The sequence below is a fragment of the Ornithorhynchus anatinus genome, chromosome 6 (assembly GCF_004115215.2).
Source record: "Ornithorhynchus anatinus isolate Pmale09 chromosome 6, mOrnAna1.pri.v4, whole genome shotgun sequence".
NCBI classification, from domain to species: domain Eukaryota; kingdom Metazoa; phylum Chordata; class Mammalia; order Monotremata; family Ornithorhynchidae; genus Ornithorhynchus; species Ornithorhynchus anatinus.
In genome coordinates, this window is record NC_041733.1 from 28,325,248 (window position 1) to 28,344,836 (window position 19,589).

Consider the following 19,589-nt stretch of genomic DNA (forward strand, 5'->3'; position numbering starts at 1 on the left):
GATGTCGGCCCGCCACCTAAAACTCAACATGAGCAATACTGAGCTCCTCATCTTCCCTCCCAAACCCGGTCCTCTCCCAGACTTCTCTATCACCGTGGATGGCACGACCATCCTTCCCGTCTCTCAGGCCCGCAATCTCCGTGTCATCCTTGACTCGTCCCTCTCGTTCACCCCACACATCCTATCCGTTACCAAGACCTGCCGGTTTCACCTCTACAATATCGCCAAGATCCGCCCTTTCCTCTCCACCCAAACGGCTACCTTACTGTTACGGGCTCTCGTTATATCCCGGCTAGACTACTGTGTCAGCCTTCTCTCTGACCTCCCTTCCTCCTCTCTCGCCCCGCTCCGGTCTATTCTTCACTGCGCTGCCCGGCTCATCTTCCTGCAGAAACGATCTGGGCATGTCACTCCCCTTCTTAAACAACTCCAGTGGTTGCCTATCGACCTCCGCTCCAAACAAAAACTCCTCACTCTAGGCTTCGAGGCTCTCCATCACCTTGCCCCTTCCTACCTCTCCTCCCTTCTCTCTTTCTACCGCCCACCCCGCACGCTCCGCTCCTCTGCCGCCCACCTCCTCACCGTCCCTCGGTCTCGCCTATCCCGCCGTCGACCCCTGGGTCACGTCCTCCCGCGGTCCCGGAACGCCCTCCCTCCTCACCTCCGCCAAACTGATTCTCTTTCCCTCTTCAAAACCCTACTTAAAAATCACCTCCTCCAAGAGGCGTTCCCAGACTGAGCTCCTCTTCCCCCTCTACTCCCTCTGCCATCCCCCCTTTACCTCTCCGCAGCTAAAGCCTCATTTTCCCCTTTTCCCTCTGCTCCTCCACCTCTCCCTTCCCATCCCCACAGCACTGTACTCGTCCGCTCAACTGTATATATTTTCATTACCCTATTTATTTTGTTAATGAATTGTACATCGCCTTGATTCTATTTAGTTGCCATTGTTTTTACGAGATGTTCTTCCCCTTGACGCTGTTTATTGCCATTGTTCTTGTCTGTCCGTCTCCCCCGATTAGATTGTAAGCCCGTCAAACGGCAGGGACTGTCTCTATCTGTTGCCGACTTGTTCATCCCAAGCGCTTAGTACAGTGCTCTGCACATAGTAAGCGCTCAATAAATACTATTGAATGAATGAATGAATGAATAAAATGGGGATTAACTGTGAACGTCACGTGGGACAACCTGATTACCCTGTATCTACCCCAGCGCTTAGAACAGTGCTCGGCACATAGTAAGCGCTTAACAATTACCAACATTATTAACATTATTATCCTATGCAAACTGCACCCTCCCATCACATTCCTGTCCATCCCCAACTTCAGCACCGCCCCCTGCCCAAAGTTTGCAATATCAGGGGGATGAGGACCATCAGGCCTTAAAGAAGCCACATACCGGCAGTGAGATACTCTGGGTTGAAGCTGGAAAAAATTAGTTACAGAACTAGACTTGGAAGAATTTGTGGGTAGAGGCCATGTCTACCAATTCTATTATCTTGCACTTTCCCAAACACTTAGTTCAGCACTCTGCATGCAATAAGAGCTCAGTAAATAGGATTGATTGAGAGGCAGAGAGAGGCTGAAGAGATGGGGAGAGAGTTTAGGAAATAGGACAAGGGCCAGCTAGTAGGGCGGGCCGGGCTGGAAAGTCAGGGTAGGCCAACTTGTCTGATGGATTTGCTAAAGTAGAGGCCCATACCTGAAACATTTAAAGGTTTCTGCCTTTAGTCCAGGAGTGACAATATTCAGGGCCTCAGCATGGCCTATTGGAAAGAGCACGGACCTGGGAGTCAGGAGTACCTGCGTTCTAATCCCGACTCTGCCAGTTGCCTGTTGTGTGACCTTGGGCAAGTCACATAATTTATCTGTGCCTTAGTTACCTCATCAGGAAAATGGGGATTAAGACTGTGAGCCCCATGCAGGACAAGGGACTGTGTCCAAGCTGGTTATCTTGTATCTGTCACAGCACTTAGTGCCTGGCACTCAGTAAGCTCTTCAAAAATGCCATTTAAAACAAAAACGTCCTCAGCCAATGGGCCTCATTCTGGGTGCTGAAGGTGCTGGAAAAGGTAACAGCAGGACAGGTTGATCTAGGCTCTGGGTGGGCAGCCGTCTCTAGGATAGGAGTCAGTATGGAAGGAACAGAGGCCCTAGGGGTCAGATAACCTTGCCTAAACCCTCCAATTCATTGATCCTATATGGAAAAAAGAGACTAACGAAAAAGGAACAAGAATATAACCCTTTAGAAAAATCATCAGGATATAGTTGAATGCAGCTTCAGAGGACCAAGATGCTTCTGCCTGACTTTCTGCCCCATTAATGAGACAGAACCTTTACTCCCATGTCTGGGACCTGCCCTTGGCTTGTACAGGGACTCTCCCCAGGCTCCTTCCCTACTCCTTGGCCCAGAGCAGAGAATACCTTCCTCCCTAAGCCAATGGATTCATTCCAAAGACTCTTTCCAGTGTGTCATTAATATCTCATTAATCCCCCTTTTTCCTAAAGCATTAATAGGCAGGAGATGAATAGCAATACCATCTAAAATAATACCATTTTATTCATAGTTCCAAATATAACATTGTCACTTAGTTAATATCTCTGGTTTGACGTTCTAAGAATATCATAGACTGAAACGAGTCTTTGCTCTTCTCAGCATTCAGTTTGTACTGGGCAAGGGCTGTCCTGCAAACTGACATTTCTCCCTGTCTTCCTGAGTAAGGAGGGCACGAAGAGGAGAAAAGAACAGAAGTACCGCTCTGCAATATTCCAGCCCTGTGTCTCAGTCAGGCCTCCGGGACGTGCCCAAAAAATGCCTAAGCCCTCCCAAAGGGGCTGGAACTCTGCAAGAAATTCAAAGCCACTTAGTATATGTCAGAGACTGAGCCCCAGCAATCTTGGCCTCTATTTAACCCATATTAAGTGGGGTGAGGCAAGTTGCATTGTCCCCATTTTACAGATGAAGCAACTGAGGAACGGACTGGTCAAGTGGCTTGTCCAGTGCCACAAGCTAGTGAGGGATGGTACTACAACCCTGATATCCTCACTCCTGGACAACTTGTTCTTTCCATTAGTATGTACTGTTTTCAATCAAAATTTGTCACTTTTTTTTATCATAACTGGTGAAGTAAATGTCTACTTCATCCATCTAGATTGTACCAGTGAGATTTGGACTAAAACTTTCTCTGTACTCAGTTTGCCCCCAAGACATAGGTTAGGTTTTTGGAACCAGTTCTATACATAATCTGTGGTCTTTGAAGGTGGAGTGGCAGAGTAGGGGCAAGCAGGGTTTCAGGAGTGACTATATGTAGGACCTCAGCCCCATGGGACTGGACTTAAGTGCTGGGGCTGCTAGCCAGGTGACAGTGGGGCAGGGCAAACTGAGCTCTGGGTGGACTGCCACCCATAGAGCTGGGGGCAGCATGGAAGGAACAGGTGTTTTTCTTGGGGAATAATTGAAATAATCATAAACCTACTTATACTTTGATAGGTCAATAAGTACATTTCTTATTAATAATATAACTATAATAATAATGGTATTTACTATGTGTAAGGCATTGTACTAAGCATGGGGTAGATACAAGGTAATTGGGTTGGATACAGTCCCTATCCCATGTAGGGCTCACAGTCTTAATCCCCATTTTACAGGTGAGGTAACTGAGGCACAGAGAAGTGACTTGTCCAAGGTCACACAGCAGGCAAGTGACAGAACCGGTTTAGAACCCAGGTCCTTCTGACTCCCAGGCCAATGCTCTGTCCATTATGGCCAAGTGGCAAGAGCATGGGCTTGGGAGTCAGAGGACATGGGTTCTAATCCAGGCTCCATTACCTGTCTGCTGTGTGACCTTGGGCAAGTCACTTCACTCCTATGTGCCTCAGTTACCTCTTCTGTAAAATGGGGATTAAGATTGTGAGCTCCATGTGGGACAACCTGATTACCTTGTATCTACCAGTGCTTAGAACAGTGCTTGGCACATAGTAAGAGCACAACAAGTACCATAAGGATTATTATTAGGACACATTGCTTCTCGAATCAGCTTCTGCTTCTGAATGGAAAGTACAGTTTTTATGTAAGACTCATAAAAGACCTCCCATAAATGTCACTTAGTAGTCACTGTGTAACCTACTCGTCTATTTATTGAGATCACTATCAAATGAATAGGTATTCAAGACTTCATTTAAGTTGTCCATAATTTTTAAAGAAGAATGTTTGCCAACTAGAGCCATAGTGTCCAAACCGGTTCTGAACAAGCTTTTATAATTCTTTTTAGATTTCTTCACCACTCAAAAAATGGCTCCACTGGAGCTTTTATTAATTGATCTATTTAAGTTCCATCTTACAGATTTGATCTTGGAAAAGCAACCCTCTTTAACATTGCCTTAAAGATTGGCATGCTTAGCTCTATTGGATTCCAAGAGTGACCTCTAGTGTGAAACATCTGGTATAGGTAGATTTCCTAGCTCAGTGGCTCTTATTCAGCAGAAATCTCCACAGCTCCTGCTGCAGAAACTCCCCGGATAGCTTCAGATCAGAAGACACAAAGAATTGTCGTGATTCTGCAGAGGGAAAATAAGTAATGTATTGGGAGGTCTCCCCCCGACTTCAGCTTTTAAATAATACTGTGTTCTAGGCCTTTCACCATTAATCCAGGTAGCAAAGGCAGGGTTTCTACAGTGCCTTAGCAAGCATCCAGAGTAATTATGTTGTTCCCTATGAGCAGAAAGCAATTGACTGCAGAGAGATTGTGTGGGGGAGTCCAGGTTTCCCATGTTGCCCCTGGCTTTCGTGTTGTGGATAATTGGCTCGGCAATCCTACCGCTCTTTCCTCTTTCAGAATAAGGGAAGTGTGTCCGTCATGGCTGCACTCAGTGTACTGAGAAAGCGAGGAGAATTTTCTCTCGCTGCAGGCAAAATGGGGACATGTTAGTTTAGAGCAGGGAAGCTGGCTGTTCTGGATACCAGATAATAATAATGATAATAAGAAAAATCATTTTGGCATTTCTTAAGTGCTGTACTTTGTACGAAGTACTAGGGTAGATACAACGTAAGCAGATTGAACACAGTCCCTGTCCCATGCGGGCTCCCAGACTAAGGATGAGAAAAAACAAGCATTTAGTCCCCATTTATCAGATGAGGAAGCCAAGGCACGGAGAAGTCAAATGACTCTCCCAAGATTACAAAACAGGCTAGTAGTGGAACTGGGATTAGAACACAGGTTCTCGAACTCCTATCTCCATGCTCTTTCCCATAGGTTACGTCCAATTTATGGGAGCCATAGTCCCTACGGGCTGATCACCCAGAGGATGAAACCATCAGCAGCAATTTCAAATCTTTTAGGCCAGAAAGTCACTGGGCCGCCAGGAGATGGACCAAGGAAAAGCCAAGATGGTGGCTCCACTCTTTACCCTCTATTAGCAGGATGTCCCTTGAACTATAATGTTAATAATAATGTTGGTATTTGTTAAGCGCTTACTATGTGCCGAGCACTGTTCTAAGCGCTGGGGTAGACATAGGGGAATCAGGTTGTCCCACATGGGGCTCACAGTCTTAATCCCCATTTTACAGATGAGGGAACTGAGGCACAGAGAAGTTAAGTGACTTGCCCACAGTCACACAGCTGACAAGTGGCAGAGCTGGGATTTGAACTCATGAGCCCTGACTCCAAAGCCCATGCTCTTTCCACTAAGCCACGCTGCTTCTCCTAAGCACTGTCCAGGGACCAGGAATTTTCCATCATCCTCACTAGATAGCAAGATGCAAAGGAGTTGCTTCTACCCACACCCTACAACCCTGGTGATGGTGACCCGCCTCCTTCCCTGACAACATGTTGCCCCCAAGTTCACTCTCTGCCCATTTACTCCTACCATGAGCGAGCAGCAGTGATATTGAGGCAGCCCAGCCAAGCCGGGCAGTGAAGGAGAATGCTAAATCCCCATCGGCTCCCACATTGGGGGCAAGAGCACCCTCGACCCAGGCACCATGTATACCGACTGCGACCCCCTCAGGCCCAGAAGAAGAGAAAGCCATCTAGAATTCCCCTAGACTGCAAGCTCTTTGTGGGCAGGAAATGCATCTGCTATATTGTTGTGTTGTGCTCTCCCAAGTGCTTAGTTCCATGTTTGCTGTGCATACAGTAAGTACTCAATAAATACGATCGATTGATTGATTGGCCCATGGATGCAGTAGGTCTGGGTGAGTTAAGCAGTGTCACAGGAGAAGCAGGCTGGGAAGTGCTTAATAGGTTGATGTTCCTGCTATTGCTGCTGATCCTTGTGAAACTGCTAAGATGGGCATAATGGGGTGGGTGGCCACTGGCAGAGTTAGGAATTATCCAGTCCCTTTCTTTTCCTTGGTCAATTCAATTCCAAGCAGTTGCCTCCCTCTGGCCTTTCCCCACTCCCTACCTGTTATTTACCAATACCCTTGTCAAGCACCCTTGCTTTGTTTTTTTTTTTTCAGACTTGCAGACTCCTTTCCTCCTGTAAACCTAGACCACTGATCCTCTCTCCCTCCATGTCCCCCTCACTCCCACCCCCATGCTAACACCTCTTCCCATCTAGGTTTTACCTCTACAACAGGTATCAAGACAAACACCTTTTCACAAATCTGTTTATTTTGTAATAATGGCACCCACCCTGCTGCCTTCCCATAAGAGAAGACAGAGAGAAGAGAATGGAGGGAAGGAGGAGGGGAAAGAGGGAGTGAGAGTGATAACTGGTAGTTTTTCAATCCTTTACTCTTTCCCTCTATCCTTCTTCCTCCCTGTCTCTTAAGGTAAATCTAATTATGGTGTTTATGAAGCATTTACTATGAGCTAAGCATTGGAGTAAAGTCAGTGCTTTGTGACATTGGGCAAGTCACTTAACTTCTCTGTGCCTCAGTTGTCTTATCTGTAAAACGGTGATTAAACCTGTGAGCCTCATGTGGGACATGGATTGTGTCCAACCTGATTGCCTTGTATCTATCTCAGTTCTAAGTACCTGCCTGGCACATAGTAAGCACCTAACAAATATCATTAAAAAACAAATAAACAAAGCCCGACATTATCAGATCAGTGTACTGAGAAAATGAGGAGAACTTTGTCACGCTGCCGGCAAAATGAGAACATGTTAGTTTAGAGCAGGGATGGGGAAGTGATTTGCTCAAGTTCATACAGCAGACAAGTGGCGGAGCCGGAATTAGAACCCACTAATTCTGATTCTAATCCTGGCTCTGCCACCTGCTACTGTATGACCTTGGACAAGTCACTTGACTTCTCTGGACTTCTGTTGCCTCATCTGTAAAATGGAGAGACTGTGAGTCTCATCTGGGACAGGGACTGTGTCCAATATTATTAACTTGTATCTAACCCAGTGCTTAGTATATAGTAAGCATATAGTAAGCACTCAACAAATACTCATTTAAAAAAACTTGGAAGTTTTTGAGGAATGTAGTGATGTGGACTGAGTGGTTTTTCAGAAAATTGATCCTGGCATCAGAGTGAGATGTGGACAGGAGAGGGGAGAGATAGGATGCAAGGAGGCTGACGCAGTAGTCGAGGAGGGATAGAAGTGCTGGGATCAGTATGGTAGTAATTTGGATGGAGAGAAAAGAACAAAGTCTAGATATGTTGTGAAGGTAGAATTGACAGGTTTTCATGACAGATTAAATGTGTGAGTTGAATGAGAGAGATGAGTCCAGGATAATGCCAAGGTTACAGATTTGTGAGACAAGAAAAAGACTTTTAAGTAGCAGCAGATGAAATCCTGGTAATAATATGCAAAGTCAATTTGACATTATCAATACCTAGACTTTTCTTCGAGATTGCTTTATCGCTGTGTCATCCGTCAAGCTACCTGCCTCAGCTCATTCTGGTGGCCGAAGTTGCTGTCTTCGCTCACTTGAGCCTAAATTCTTCTTCTGTAGCCACAGCACCCTACTAATTATTTTGTTTCTTTTTTGTGAATTTGTGTTGCCTTTCATCATTTCATCACTGCTTATGTCTGCCTCCAGTCCCTCTCCCCACTTCTACTCTTAGGTGTGAGCCCCTGAGAAGAAGGACCATGTCTAATTTCCACTTGTGTGATCTCTCTCAGAACAAATACAGTAACTTGTTAATTAATATTACTACTACTTCTCCTACTATTACTACTGAACCCGACCTATCCCCTCATGAGCAGGCACGAAGCCACACTAACATATGGCGGTGAATGTAGATTAGCCAGAGAACCAGTGTGCGCATAAAGTGTGAATATTAGTACAATACAAGGACAGATATTGATTTTCTGAGTTGGTGGTTAAGGGAATTTGCCATTGGATGCTATTCCACTTAAGGATAAATGCCTCCAATACTTCAGACTTAACTCTTGTCAGGTAAAATGCATTCGTGATTAAATCTCCCTCTCTAACAGTTTTGTTCCAAAATTTCTTTGAATTAAATTAAAAATTCCATGGCCTTCCTCAGTTCCTTGTAAATCACAAGAATTAAAGACTGAGAGCTGAACTGAGTTCTAATACCCTCCTCCATCCCTAGTACCCATGGGCCAGTGCTTCGTTTATTATGTGTTTCAACTGATTAAAGGTAGACCACTTCTTAGGAAAATATTTGGCAATACTAAATTCTAATTTTAAAATAGTTATCTCAGAAGTCCTCTGTCTACCAGTAGTTGCATAGCCATCTCCTCGTGATTTGCACTGAAATGAGTATTTCTTTGAAATCAAAACATTGTTTTCCTCACACCGTTCTAGAACACACATATGTTGTAGAATGTCTACTCTTGAGACCATATATGACACTAAGTGCAGGGTAGGATTCCTGAAAAACAACAGAACCAGAAACTTGCATTCTGGAGTTAGGTTTATTCAGTTGCTAGTTGGAGTTGGAACCACTCCCTATATCTTTCTAGCCTAAGGGTATGCTCTAATAGTGCTAAAGTTGACATTTAATAGGCACCTTAATCAGTGGTATTTACTGAGCACTTCACCGGGTGCAGAGCACTGTACTGAGTGTCTACAATAGAGCAGAGCATGATCTCTGCTCACAAGGAGCTTACAGTCTTGAATGGGAGACAGACATTAAAGTAGATTAGGTATAGGGGAGTTAGAGTAAAATCATGGAGGGTATCTGCTGTCAGTTTTTTACCTCCACCTTACCAGAAGCATCTCTACTGTGGGAATCACTTCTTCCATTTACGTTAATCATTCCTTTCCAAAAGAATAAATGTTGATTACAAAATCCAAAGGGCAAATGAGATGCTGTGGGCACCTAAAAATAGAAAAATGAGGGAAAGAATGATAGTTCAGAATTCCTTAATAGGTTGTCAAGAAGATCAATACTACTTCATTCTGACATGAATCAGATCTGTAATCTATGGTATCTTTGGATTTAGTTTTCTAAATTATTCATTAAGTCATATATTTCCATTTTCCAAAGGATTAAGGGATCCTAGTGGGATTATTTTAAGCATTATTTCTTTTAACGTACTGAAGACAGCTGACAAGACTTGTAAAAGTGAATGACATATGAGTCAAAACTCTAGTCAACATATTTTAAAATCATATTACTTTACCTGGAAAACCCTTGACACTTTCTCCTGAGTCTCAATATTTTGTTTGACTAAATCTTGAAATATATTTTAAGAATATGATTGTGTTGGGACAGTCCTCCTCCAAACGTTTACTACCAATTGTCAGCAGTTGTGATCTTATCAGTTAGAATTTGACAACAAGCAGTGTTGATTGATTCAGCAGAGAAAAGACAAACTAAAATGAAAATTTCTTCTTGGCATCAGAGCCTTTACCATGGCATAGTGACCCTCATTAAAGAAGAGAATTAGCAAATGTCATATTCATTTCCATGTGCTGTTTCTTGAATTTAAAGCATTCCACTCTGATGATCAACTTACCTTTGCGTCACAGCAGTAATTTATTTTAATGTCTGTTTCCCCCTCCAAACTACAAGTTTCTTGTGAGCAGGGAACATGGCTACCATAAAGTCCATGCAAGCTTGTTGTGGGCAGGGAATGTCACTGTTTATTGTTGTGCTGTACTTTTCCAAGTGCTTAGTACAGTGCTCTGCACACAGTAAGTGCTCAATAAATATGATTGAATTAATTAATTAATTGATTGATTCATAATTGTTCCCTCTCCCCCAAATGTTAAACTGTGCATCACATATATTCTCAGCCCTGCAGCATTTATGTACATAACTATAAATTATGTATTTTCAATTATTTGTTTAAATTCATGTCTGTCTCTCCCTCTAGACAGTAAGTCATTGTGGGCAGGGAACATGTTAGATATTCTGCCAACTTCTTAGTACAGTGCTTCACACACAGTAAACACTGAGTAAATTCCACCAATGATGATGATGAAGCAAGTGCCCTGCTCTGCAACTCTTAAACACCTGAGTTTTAAAATCAATAAGAGAATTTTAAATGGAGTAATTCAATCTCAACTGAGAAAAAGATGTTTGTTGATTGGTTTTGTGTTTTTTTTTTTTTTTGCAAAAGCCTAACCCAATGTAAAGGAGCATGTGCGATTGATTTCTGAACTCTTAATTCAGTCCAGATGAATTGTTTTGCAACTATATATAGATGTATGTAAACTGTTATTCCAGCTCTCCCAGTATCTCAATCCAATACATATTATTTAGACTTGTCAGCTTAATGTGCCCTATTCACAAATGTTATTTTCCACAGAATACTTTTCTCACTCCCACGAATGGGAGATGTGACAGGGATCAAGGAACCTCCAACAGTTAGGCAGCCGGGCACTGATGCAGGGAGGTGAAAAAGGTAATATTAAGCAGTGTTGTTCAGCACCATGGGCAATCACAATGGGAGCTTTTGAAATTACACAGTTTGGCACAGCTTGGAAACAGCCACTGAAACCCGCATTAGAAAGAGAGGCCATTTGGCATGTCTTAACTGAGTTTTCTTTGCTCGAGTTCAGCACTTTTAAACTATGAATCCTTTGTGGGACGTTTGCATATTGAATTGCTTATCCTTTGTGGGCTGTTTCCAACCACAGCAACTGGGAAATCTGTACTTCAGTATTTTTAAAGGAAAACAGCTCATTGTCTCTCCTTCCTTTGTGGTCTTCCCAGGGTTCCTCTGTCCAGATACCAGTTGGCTGTCTGGGTCCTTGCATGTATAGAGAAAGCCGAAAACGTCCACCCTTCCCTTACACCATTTTCAAGACAGGTCAACTCTCACCCCAACCTTCCCCAGTTGACCTCTGGTAACACGAAGGTATCCCCTTTATTTTTAAATCTTCACATTTTCTTCCCCCTTGGTGAAGGTTCTTCATATTAGTCTCCCTGTAGGCCTGATCTTTCCCTCCTGCCTTTCACTAAGTCTTGCATCTGACTTATTTTCCTCCAGTTTCCCCATCTGGCTGGAACTTGTTTTCCACATCTTTAAAACCAGTAGCCAACATGCTTTTTCTACATTCCTTCTTAGCTCTCAGTAGCTCATTCCTTACTGCAAATTTTGCTTAAAAGAGTTGTGTTATTTAGGCCAGAAAACAACTGTGGCAAAAGAATCTTATTCAAATGGATTGATCTCTGTGCCAAGATGATTCTTATTTATATCTGTATGGTAACTGAGAGGCGATGTCATCTCTAGTGAACTGAAAACTGGTGTAAGTGTTAGAAAACTAGAGATCCTTCTTCACCTTTATAGCTGACTTGCCCTCTGACCTAAAGAAAGAAAATAAAGTCCTCTATCAGCTTAATTTCACCACTCTATTGGTGTAAATGCCGTTGGCCGTCTGATTTAGATTATTTACTCTTAGCCGGCAAGAAATCTTTGTTTTACTTCTTTGTACAAGGCCCAGCCATACCCTCTCCATATATAAGCACTGAATCAGTACTGTTTAAAGATGATAATAGTGATAGCAGTGACAACAAGGGAGAACCAGTGAGGGGTAAGTAGCCTCTGCAGGCCCTGCTCAAAAGAAGAGGTATTCAGGCCTTCAGAGATTCAGGCATTGCAGCCACATGCCCATTTCACCTGGAAGTAAAGGATTTTGTTATCTAGCTTCCTGTGTGATTGAATTTTATTTGTAGCTATACTTTTTTCTCATTACATAGTCTATTTTGTAGTGTCACTTACTTTTCTTTTCTACTAGTTTGTAAGCTCCACGAGGACAGGCATTGACTCTTACAATGGGTGTTCCCAAACACCTAAAACAGTGCTCTGCACAGCCAAAGTACCTGATGGATATTCAAAATAGTGGTGATGAGGAGGCGTAAAGAAGTGGGCTGCCAAAGATGTTAGCTATCCAAGCAGCTGAGGGTCTTGAGATTGGCCATATTGAACAATATTATTCAGGTCTTGTTTGTATATACATTACATTGCTCTTCTGTCCTATTTCAGGCTTTCTGGTCAATCCATATCTTAGTAACCCCCTCTCTTTGGTGGGGAGAAAAGAGATGAAACTTAAATCCCCCCCATTTTGTTTGTAACTATCTTGTTTAGCAATGCTCTTACTCTCCCGTGTTAGCCAGATTTTAGAGTCACTGAATTCACAAGGCGTTCTGAGAATTCATGTTTCCAGATTTGATATTTGAATAGTGCTGTTGGACAGTTGTGCTACAGTTAATTTCTTGTGTAAGAGTGATATGCTTCAAAACCCTCCTACCAAATCTGCTCGGAAACTGGCCAGGCAACTGTTGGGAAGGAAAGGACAAAAACTACATGACCCAGGGAACGAAAGAGCAGTTTCTCTACATTCCCCAGGAGCTACCAGGGCCTTCTGAGGGGAATTTGTCTTCCGTGCCATAGGTGGAGATAACCTACCACCCCCACTGTACCCCTATCCAGCAGACCTGTGGCTGAGTTTCATTTTCCTCAGGAATTGCCCAAAGGAAAACCTTTCTCTGTTCACTGCTTTTGCCTCTGCTGGCAACTGCCTCTGTCTTTTTGCTGAGTGTCTGGTTGCCCTTAGACTGTATCTTCCTAGGACCCTGCTAGATTGAGGTCTCCATATGGTGAGCTTGCTCCAGTCTGCTCAACCAATAACTGGGTTAAAGTTGGCCAAGAATACCTTTTGGGACACTGGATTTATATACCCTTTTCACCCCCAAAAGGCCCAGGGATAGATATACCTAATCAGTGGCTTTTTTTTTTTAATTTGGTAAACAGTCTTTGCATTTCATCTCTAGAACTTGGTGGTTTAAATATCTTCAGTTGTGAATAAATTTCATATAAATTCTCGTGTTTGTAATCTTTCCACTTGTAATATTAATTTGAACAATGACTTCGGCCATTATTCTTTTAGTGAATCTAGCTCATCCATGATTACCACAACTTTTGCAGAGCTAGCAAATTTAGCCTGGCCAGTCTTCTGTACCTCCTCTTTTCCTCTGGGGTGTGCTGAATATAGGAGTTTCAAATTCATTTTAGTTGTAATCCTTGCCCAGCATAAATCAGCAAAGCAACCCTACCCGTTTCACTGAAAAGCAGTGTAGTCCATTAGATAGAGCACAGGCCTGGGAGTCAGCAGGACTTGGGTTCTAATCCTGGCTCTGCCACTTGTCTGCTGTGTGACCTTGGTCAAGTCGTTTAACTTCTCTGTGCCTCAATTCCCTCATTTCAAAATGGGGATTAAGACTTGGAGCCCCATGTGGGAGATGGAATGTGTCCAACCTGATTAGCTGGTATCTACCCTAATGCCTCTGTCGTAAGTACAGTGCCTGGAACATAGTAAAGATTTGACAAATACCATTAAAAAAAATGTGCTTCTAAGTCCAATGCCTAATCTTAATGCTGCAAGAATTCATGTTTCCAAATTTGGCATTTACATAGCATGAATTTCAGGCTTTTCCTTTCCAAAATATAGCCTAGTGTGTCAAGAGTTGCTCTGAGTGCTAATGGAAAGTTGAAGCCAAGATGGCTAGAGGAATCCCTATGTTTTGAAAAATGCAGTGAGATAATCAGGGGCTCAAATTTGCTGTCTGAAATGAGCCTCTGAAATAGTGGATTCTGTCATCCCTTGGCACTGTTATTTCTGAGTCATTATTGGAAGCTCAGCCTTTGCTACACTTCCCAAGCCAGTGGAACATTTGTTTTGCAAATTTCATCTCAAATATTCTCCCCTAGGACAACTCAAGTTTATCTGATTCAGAGAGGATAGGCTGCAGGGCTTTGGCTGGGGTTTGAGTCTGTTGGATTTAGCAGGTGTTGGCTACTTTCAAAACCCTTAAGTAGTTTCCTCCGAATGCAAATGCAGGTTACTACCCTGGGAAGGGACTTGGGAGAATGTTTCTGCAGCATAGACAAAACACAATCAACATTGTTGTCTGTAGAGCAAAAGCCGATAGTTATACTATTATTGCCCCAGGTCCATTAATTCACAAAGGTCTTGTTAACCTGACACACTACTCCATCCACTCTGTTGTCCCCTGTGAATACAAATGCTAGTCCCCCCCAATAATTTAAACATAAAAAATACATCTGGGAGTGTTTGCTGTATTGGCTCACTTTCTAAAAACACTTGTAGCAGGTAAAAAATACAATAATATTGCAATGAATGCAAATCACAGATGTTTTTTCTGAAGCTTAGCCAGACTGTTAAAATGCACTGAAAGATTACATGTCAGCTTTGTCACTGAGTCCAAGGGCTGAAATCCACGAAGCCTAACTGCACCTTCCAAATTGAAAATTTATGAATTCTTAAAGGATGGAGCATTGTAACTCTCTGAGTTTACAGTCGGGGTGTTTGCACTGGGCCATTTGGAGAAGCTAATCATTTTTCCTTCTCTCCCGAGCTTTGCTTATCATTTTGCTACATGTTTTCCCTTCTTTCTCTCACAAAGAGCTTCAGGATATTTATTCTGTGTTTACAGAAACTAGACATTGTGCCTGAATATTTCTGTCTCTTGCATTTATTTTACAACAATCTACCAGGCTGGTGAGCAAAAACATTCCCTGCAAAAATTGCTCCTGCAATATCACTGCCCAGCATGGAGTGCTAAGTAAAGGCCAGTTGTTGTCATTTGTGATAAACCAGATCTAGCCTTTCCCTCTTTTCACAGTGCTATAATCATCTTTTTCCATTAAAGTCAAAGACGGACTGAGCACTCCCATGCTAGGAGTCACTAAAAGGTATTTAATTTGCCGTGTTCCTTTCACATAGCCCCACTGCCTAACAAGTAGACTCCATTGCTTTACATAGTTGTGTCTGTGATGTATGGATTACGTACATCCATTAGTGGTATTTATTGAGTGCTTACTGAGTGCAGGATATGGTACTAAGCACTCGGGTGAATACAACAGAGTTGGTAAATATGTTCCCTGCCTACAGTGAGCTTACATATATCATATATGTGCACAGTCATGTTTACCATTCTCCTTAGTCATTGTTATGGGGTGATTCAGAGGACCGTGAAGGTGTAATCTTTGTCCTCTAGGGACATAAATCAAGAAAATCAATTGCAATTCCAAATGCGCCTTTAAAGTAGGTGAGGTGGGCCATCCCCAGTCTTTAACCAACTTGACCTGCGGGTACCTGTGGCAAAATGGTGATTTAGGTTGGATAATTAAAGTTGGGAGGCAGATACGGATTGGGAGTGGATAAGTTCAGCTTCACTGCATGAATGAGGGAATGAATGAATGCATGTGGGCATGCTCAGGTAGATGCCACTGTTACCATCACCCCATCATCATCATCGGGAGGCATGGGGAATGGCACAGCCAGACTTGCACTGTGGCCTATCCTGAGGCAACCCGACCCATAACTCTTTTCATGCCCACTACTCCCTCTCTACTCCCAGCCCCGATCCACCCTTTTGCCTCCTACCCCATCCCAGCCCTACACCAGGTTGCCTGAGCGTAGGTCAGAAGGGCAGGCAGAGGGCAAGGTCAGGGAATCAAGGTGACTGCCCTGCCTCCCCTGTCAGGTGACATCCACAGTTTACCTGGCCCAAGTCATACATTCCTACAGTAAAGTTGCTAATCAAGGAGTCAAAGTAGTTTTATTTTTTTGCAGATTCTGGATATGTGCAGGGCAGGTCCAGAGACTCTATTTAGTACTCATGGAGAGGTCTCTAACAGACACTCTTTGTGGACATAAGTGAAGAGAAAATCTTCACCTTCCCCTGCTACAAGCTCAAGAATGCGATACAATAATCGTGTATGGGGCTCCCTAGAGGCGGGTATACTGCTATTTGGGGGTTTAACTTGGGTACTGGAAAGAGTGGTGGGTGATAACTCCTGGGAATTCTACTGCCTCCTATTCTGCCACCTCCAAAGCCAGTAAGAGAGGCAATTTTCAGAAAGATAAGAACGAGTGCAATCACATACAGCACAAGAGATCAAATATCGATTTGTAATACATTGCAATGTTCATAATATTATGGGCTGAAAAGAACTGAAGGTGGAGAAAGATGTTTGTATTTTATAGATGAAAAAGCTAAGGCTGAAACAGAGGCAGGGGTTTGGGACACATCCCTTAATGAGCTCTTCCAAGCCCCGTCTTGGGGAAATAATGTTGGGAATACCATTTGACTCAGCAAATAGCCTTTGTAAAAACTTGGGATTCCAATGCTGACCTTGCTGGCATTCCTTCTCCAAATGCCAAATGCTGCACCTGTAGCAGTTCCCACTAAACTATAAGCTTCTGATGGGCAGAGATTGTGTTTACCAACTTTATTGTATTGTACTTTCCCAAGCACTTAATACAGTGCTCTGCACATAGTAAGCAGTCAGTGATTACCATTGATTCTGGACGGAGGGGTAGGAAGGAAGATAGCTGGGTGAGCTTGGAGCTATGTTTCACAGCTCCCTTAAATCAAAAAAGCATAACATGGATTCTACACCTCACATAAATGGAAGAGGTTTTCTCCCAATCATACAAATGTGGTCTTTTTTGTACGGCTTTTTCCTCATTGAATATTACCCTAATTACTGAATGAATAGGATTTCCCCAACTCACCCCAGAGATGATATAGAAGCAGTGTGGCTTAGCAGAAAGAACCCGGTCTTGGGAGTCTGAGGTCATGGGTTCTAATCCTGGCTCTGCCACTTGTCAGCTGTGTGACTTTGGACAAGTCACTTAACTTCTCTGTGCCTCAGTTCCCTCATCTGTAAAATGAGTATTAAGACTGTGAGCCCTGCATGGGATAACCTGATTACCTTGTATCTGCCCCAGCGCTTAGAACAGTGTTTGGCACATAGTAAGCGCTTAACAAATACTATCATTACTATTATTATTATTATTATATAATCTTCTTGGTTCTAATTTCCCATGATGTTTGAGAGTTACCAGCTAGGCAGTGGCCTTTATTCACTAACCAAGAATCATACAGTTTTGTTCAGGTGAAATGCAAGGAAATAATTCATTTCTAGGTGAAGATTCATTCTAAAGTATTCTTTTACATTATTTATTGGAAAGAGGTGGTAAAATTGAAGCATTAAGAATCAGGTAACTGTCTTCTACTTCATGCTTTGGTTAATAGTTTGAATTATGCCTAATTTTCCAGAAGCTTTAGTTACCATTTAGAGGATGAAGAATTGCTTTTTTCTAATGTGATAATGTCTTTTCAGGACAGTTGAAAAATGGGTCACCTCAGAGTTTTGCATTTGGTTTCAATGCCATTTTCCCATCTCTGTATGGTAACCATAATCACTTTTTCTTTCCTGCTCTTTCTGTCTCATTCTCAGGCAAACCGCTGAATATTCCCTGCAAAGCATTCTTTGGGTTTAGTGGAGAATCAGGCCCTATGATCTACTGGATGAAAGGGGAGAAGTTTATTGAAGAACTGGAAGGTCACATTAGAGAAGGTGAAATAAGGTACTGGATCCCAATCTCTTTATTTTCTGTGCTAGCTCAGCAATTAAGGAAACAGAGTGCCTTGTAAGAGGTTCCTCCCAGAATTTTCATTTGAACTGAAAATGACTTTCTTCCTTGAAAAGTGATTGATGAATGTGGTGTGGGTGAGGCTTGTTCCAGAGTAATGACTAAACTCTACAGGCCCCGTGACTGAGGATGTGCCTAGCTTCCTTCAGCTGCACCCGATAGGTTTGTGGACACGGTGACAGTGGTTTGCCTTAGCCCTAAGCCTAAATAACAGTTGACTCTTGTGGCTCCTTTGGGAAATTTTTCATTGTTTTCTCTATTGCTGTTCCTCTGAAATATATCTGAACAGAGCAGATGGTTTCTTTTACCTCTTCTTCTAAATAGGATAGTGGTTTTTCTACTCAGCCATGCTATTAGAAGTAGTGTGCCTAGTAGAAAGAGCATGGGCCTGGGAGTCAGAAGACCTCGTTTTAATCCCAGATCTGACAACTGTCTGGTGCGTGACCTTTAGCAAGTCCCGTAACTTCTCTCTGCCTCAACTGTAAAACGGGGATTCATTACCTGTGCTCCCTTCAACTAAGATTGTGAGCCCTGGGTGGGACAGGGACTGTGCTCAACTTGATTAATTTGTATCTTCCCCAGCATTTAGAACAGTGTTTGATGTATAGTTAACACTTAAATTGCAGAATTTATTATGTTCATTATTGTTGTTATTTTTCCATGCTCTAGAAAGAAAGTTTCTCATTAAAAGTCTCTTTTCTGGAATCATGACCAACCTTGTGTTAACCATTACTTTTGCCAATGTTAAAATATAGCCTCTTAGTTTTCCCATTTATAAGTAGGGTAAAAGAGATGTAAGTGCTACTTAGCTGGCAATAACTACTTTCCAAGAAAAGTGCCTTTGCACCTGATTGACTTGTAATCTTAAATTTAATAGATCCAAAGGGCTTAAGCTGATTCAAACTTCCTTGAAACATAATGTCTTCTCCAACACAGACTTTTGGATGAGCCATTGATTTTTCTGTAAAGCATAGAAATTACTTTTTTTAATGTCATTAAGCACTTACTATGTGCCAGGCATGTACTAAGCACTGGGGTAAAAACAAGATAGGTTGGACACAATCCATTTTATAGATGAGATAATTGAGGCACAGAGAAGTTAGGTGACTTGCCCATGGTCACACAGCAGACAAATGGCAGGGCGGGATTTAGAACCCAGTTCCTCTGACTCCCAGGCTCATGCTCTTTCATCTAGGCCATGCTGCTTCTCTTTTCCAAGAAAAACAATTTTTTAAATAAATAATAACAATAATTATGGTGTTTGTTAAGTGCTTACTATGTACCAGGTTCACCAACTCTAACGTTTGGAGCATCTTTTCAGATTTAACCTAGCTTCCTTTAGAACTCATTTTCTCCTTTGTGGCTATCAATCAATCTCATAGTTTTCCCTATAACTTGATAGCACTTTGAAAGTTATTTTGCATATTTTTTATTTTCCACCTTTTAGCTTTTTCTACTCTCAATCCAAGTTTCTCTCTCTAACACCTTAGGAGCTAGGAAAGGATAGACTATCATCTAATTAGGCACACTTTGCTCGTTTTGCTATTTTTTTATCTTTCAATTAAAATTCTTTAATTTGGTTTACTAAGTGTGCGTCTTAATAGTTGAACGTTTTCTCAATACCAAATCTAATTCCCTCATCAATGTCCCACTGTATTTTTTCCCTGTATTCTTCATCTCAATTTGGGTATATTCTCTCTGGTACTGTTTGAGCCAACCGCAAACTAAAAGCACTTCAGACCTGTTGATGC

General features: G+C 42.5%; 1 protein-coding gene across 1 annotated transcript in view; it reads left to right on the forward strand.

The window, feature by feature from the left end:
• IL1RAPL2 (interleukin 1 receptor accessory protein like 2) overlaps positions 1-19,589 on the forward strand; it is a 667,749-nt gene that overhangs the window by 615,482 nt on the left and 32,678 nt on the right. Inside the window, exon 7 of the mRNA XM_029067875.2 lies at positions 17,643-17,772. Within this exon, the coding sequence (XP_028923708.1) occupies positions 17,643-17,772 (130 nt within the window). The remainder of the gene's footprint in view (positions 1-17,642; positions 17,773-19,589) is intronic.